General features: G+C 40.7%; 1 protein-coding gene across 1 annotated transcript; it reads right to left on the bottom strand.

Moving 5' to 3' along the window:
• Positions 1-506: 506 nt before the first annotated feature.
• SPINK14 (serine peptidase inhibitor Kazal type 14 (putative)) lies at positions 507-3549 on the bottom strand. Its single transcript, XM_045033745.1, has 3 exons — positions 3411-3549; positions 2279-2316; positions 507-1230 (listed from the first exon to the last, which is right to left on the bottom strand). Exons 1-3 carry the CDS (start codon positions 3478-3480, stop codon positions 1030-1032), a joined length of 309 nt encoding a protein of 102 aa, XP_044889680.1. The 5' UTR covers positions 3481-3549; the 3' UTR covers positions 507-1029.
• Positions 3550-3963: the final 414 nt, after the last annotated feature.

Raw genomic sequence — 3963 nt, 5'->3', positions numbered from 1 at the left:
CTGCAAACTCTTTGAAAATAAGGTATTTGGGGTTCCTGGGAGGCTCAGTTGGTTGAGAATCCAACTACTGATTTTGGTTCAGGTCATGATCCCAGGATCGTGGGATCAAGTCCTGCTTCGGGCTCTGTGCTGAGCATGAAGCCTACTTAATATTCTCTCTCTCTCTCTCTCTCTCTCTCTCTCTCTCTCTGTCTGTCTCTCTCTCCCTCTGCCCCTCTCCCCTGCTTACTCTCTCTCTCTCTCAAAAGAAAGAAAGAAAGAAAGAAAGAAAGAAAGAAAGAAAGAAAGAAAGAAAGAAAGAAAATAAATAAATTAGTCAGGCCTGAGCTTGTGATCTATAAGGCGTATCAGTCCTCATCTTTTTCTATTAACACCCTCACACTTTGGCCCAATTCCTCATTAGTCAGGATGATGTGGAATTTACACATTCCTGACACTGATCCTTGTATAAAATTACAAAATGCTTGTTGGCATTGTGATGCCATGAGGAGCATTTTAGTCCCTGTGAACTGCACTGGCTTAAGCAGAGGTCAAACCTGAAGGTGTGGTTTTGTGAGATCTCAGTGTCTAATCACTGATAATCATGTCCCATAAATCCAAAAACCTAAACAGGGGCTCTTAGCAAAAAGACCCAAACCTTGCAGTCACCTCATCATAGCTCAGAGTTTCAGACACATAAAAGATTGAAGGTATCTTAGAGAAGGCAAACCGGAATTTCAAACCAAAGAATTTCAGGACTCAAAGGAATAACCAAAGCTTCATGTAGCATAGGGGATTTGATCCATCACTTGGCATATGGGAATGTGAGGGCTCAGACAGAAGGCCCTGAAACACCACAGAGTACACTGAGTCTGCTTTCTACCCCAGTGGGCTTTATATTACCACATGCTCTTATGACTGGGGACTGATTATTATCTCTGCAAACTGGAGCAAATTCCTGGCTTCAAGGCTGATACACTTGGCAGAAGAGGTACATGGTAACTGTGGTGGACTAAGTTTGTCTTCCTTCTCTTCTTTCCCAAATAGTACTCACATGCTCTCGACACACAAGATGCAGGGGTTTTCATAGGTTACAAAATTAGTGCCACAGATGGGTTGATATAAACCAGGGCAGGGGTTCACTGTTCCAGTGAACCAACTCAAGTTTACTTTCTTATATGGACATTTCACCTGAAATTGATTTGAAAAGAATGACATTAGAATCACACAAACAGGTAGGTCACATCTGGACTTGATTAGGAAAATCTAAACATAGTTAGCATCCTATCACAGTCACACAAAGCTCTTACAGCTGTCCCTTCACAAAGCAGTGGAGGCCAAACCTAAATTTATCCTGTCTGACAACCACAACACCTTCATTGTGAGGACCTCCTGATGGTAACGGGGTACAGAGGCCTGCTACACTATGGTGGGAAAAAGAAGAGTAGATGCATTTGTGAAATTTAGCTTCTCTCTCAATCTCCTTCATTCCCAGAGTATTAGACATGGGAAAAGTCTTAGAGATTTCTGGGCCAAGTGGGCAAAAAACCCTGAAAGCTCATAATTGGAAAGAAATGCTTCACTGACATTCATAGGCTTCAATTTAAAATATTTATCATATTTTATCCACTCTCAAAATCCCCAAGTCAACTCTCTTCTTGAAGTTGTGAAATGTGAAAGCATTTAGCATAATGCCCTGATTTTTTAGGGAAAACTAAAAACAAAAGAAGGGACATGTCTCATCAGGGATGAAAACCCACATCCAGTCACAATGCTGGTGTCAGTGGCAGCTTGAAGATGTGACTCTGTTTGCTGGAACTTGAGGAGATGGTCTCAGGGGCTCTATGAGTGTCATAGAAAGATTGGTAATGTGCCTCTGATACAAGGTGGGAGAGAGTTTCGGCTGAGTAGAGAAAGAGGGATCATATTTGAGCTTAGAAACTCTTTTCCATCTTCCTTATCCAACACCACCACCATGGCCAGGCCACCATCATCTGCCTCCTGTATGTCTGTCACCCAGCTAATCCCTCCACTTCCTCTATCCCCTAGCAATTGTTGGTAGTCATTTTCTAGGCACTATGGAGGGCTATCTGGTGTCCAAATGACCAAATCTCATCTTGGTTCCCAGTTTGGATCACTCTACTTGGGGCTCATGTATCTACAGTGTACCTGCCATGTTCATGTGAGTGGACTTTGGAGAACATCACAGATGACCTTCCTGAAGTAAGATTCTAAAACAGCAAACCCAAAGAAAACTCAAATTAGAATCTCAATCCTGAGAAATATAGTGAAAGATTACCTTAACAGCTCCATGTGGTGGCCACCAGTGTCGAGGTTCTAAAACCAAGACATAAATGAAAATAGTTGCAGAGTGTAATACCTGGTAAACCATAGCTTAATCTGTTGGCAGAATTAAAGAATTCTAATTTATTACCAAGAAAGCTTGCAATAACAGAAAACCTTTTTTAAAATTTTATTTTATTTATTTATTTATAATTTTTTTAGATGTATTTATTTTGAGAAACAGAGAGAGAGAGAGAGAGAGAGAGAGAGAGAGAGAATCCCAAGCAGGCTCCACACTGTCAGCACAGAGCCTGACACAGCTCCTGAACTTACAGACTGTGAGATCATGAGCCAAAATCAAGGGTGGGACACTCAACTGACTGAGCCACCCAGGCACCCCCAAACTGTTTTATTTACACATGCATTCATTTTTTTCCCTCAAAAAGTGTGGAATAACTCTTCTACTCCTGATGGATAAGTAGCAAGCAATCACTGGTCTCATATATGTTGCCAGTCTAGTATAACAAGTAAATTTTTGATTAACCTGTAGTTAGCCTGGGCTTGAGAGGATTCAGAACAGGCAGCCAAAAAGAAAAGACATTAAGAAATGTTAGTACTTTAAAGAGGCCTTTAGCTAATCCCCATATTTTACAGAGAGAGGAAAGACAGTTGCTACTGCCCAGGATTTCATGGTAGATGGGTAAAAAATCAAGTTCTTCAGTCCTTAAGGCTAGGTCTCTCTAAAACTCCCCACAGGACTCTTTTATAAAGGAGGACAAAAAAGGTAATGATCTACTGAAATTCATGGCAAAGCATTTTCAAAAGTTTTGCATTTTTGAGATGTGGGCATATTGCCAATCACTTTCACATTCTACCTTGAATTGCCCAAGCCCCCTGGTCCCCATAAATTAGGTTTCATAATCTGCACTAATAGATGGGGAAACAAAGGCCCTTGCACATTGGCTCGGAGTCTTTTATTTGTGGACCAATTGCATAGTCTCTCTCTATAGATACAGATATACAGATATAGTAAAATGATACTCCTACACAAATAAAAACAAAATAATTCTAAAGCATTCTTTCAGATTACAGTGTCAAAGCTCACAAATCAACTTTACATAAATGCCAGAACCAGCCAAATTACTCACCAGAAGGTAATGCCCCATGTATCAGGATGAAGAACAAAAGCGAGCAGAATACTGGATGACATTTGGTCATTTTTCCTCCTGGTGCATATGTCCTTAGAGTGATGCTCTGAGATATTGCCTTGGGATGTTCCCCTCTAGTATAATCACTAAAGCAGAGGTATTCAAGATATTAAGACCATCTTTAGGGTGAATATCCATCTCCAGCCTGCCCACTGTAACCTCTGTATACCACACTTGGAAAGCCTATTATTTCACTCTTCCCCAAGAACAAATGCTCAGGAAAATGCTAAAATCGGCTGGTCATAAACAAACGTCTAGAACTCAGTGACATACCTGTGACTACTTAGAAGACAGAAGTCAATCAGAGGTTACTCTTTGGGCATAATTATATTATTTTAGTATGGAGGTATTTTAAGTGTCTTTAAAAGGCAACCCCTTACCTGAAGATTAACCCAAATTTGTTCTTTGAGGGGATACAAAGAAAATGAGGCCACTAGAAGCTTCCAGAAAATAAGAGCTTCTCAACAGGGGAAGCAGGTCCGTACTTGCTCAT

This window comes from Felis catus, chromosome A1 (genome assembly GCF_018350175.1).
Source record: "Felis catus isolate Fca126 chromosome A1, F.catus_Fca126_mat1.0, whole genome shotgun sequence".
Classification (NCBI taxonomy): domain Eukaryota; kingdom Metazoa; phylum Chordata; class Mammalia; order Carnivora; family Felidae; genus Felis; species Felis catus.
This window is presented reverse-complemented; position numbering and strand designations above follow the sequence as displayed.

Coding starts and splice junctions, on each gene's coding strand:
- SPINK14 (XM_045033745.1), bottom strand. CDS start 3,480: ATGACCAAATGTCATCCAGTATTCTGCTCGCTTTTGTTCTTCATCCTG. Junction 2,317..3,410: donor ACATGGGGCATTACCTTCTG/GTGAGTAATTTG, acceptor TCTTGGTTTTAG/AACCTCGACACTGGTGGCCA. Junction 1,231..2,278: donor CACCACATGGAGCTGTTAAG/GTAATCTTTCAC, acceptor TTCCTAATCAAG/TCCAGATGTGACCTACCTGT.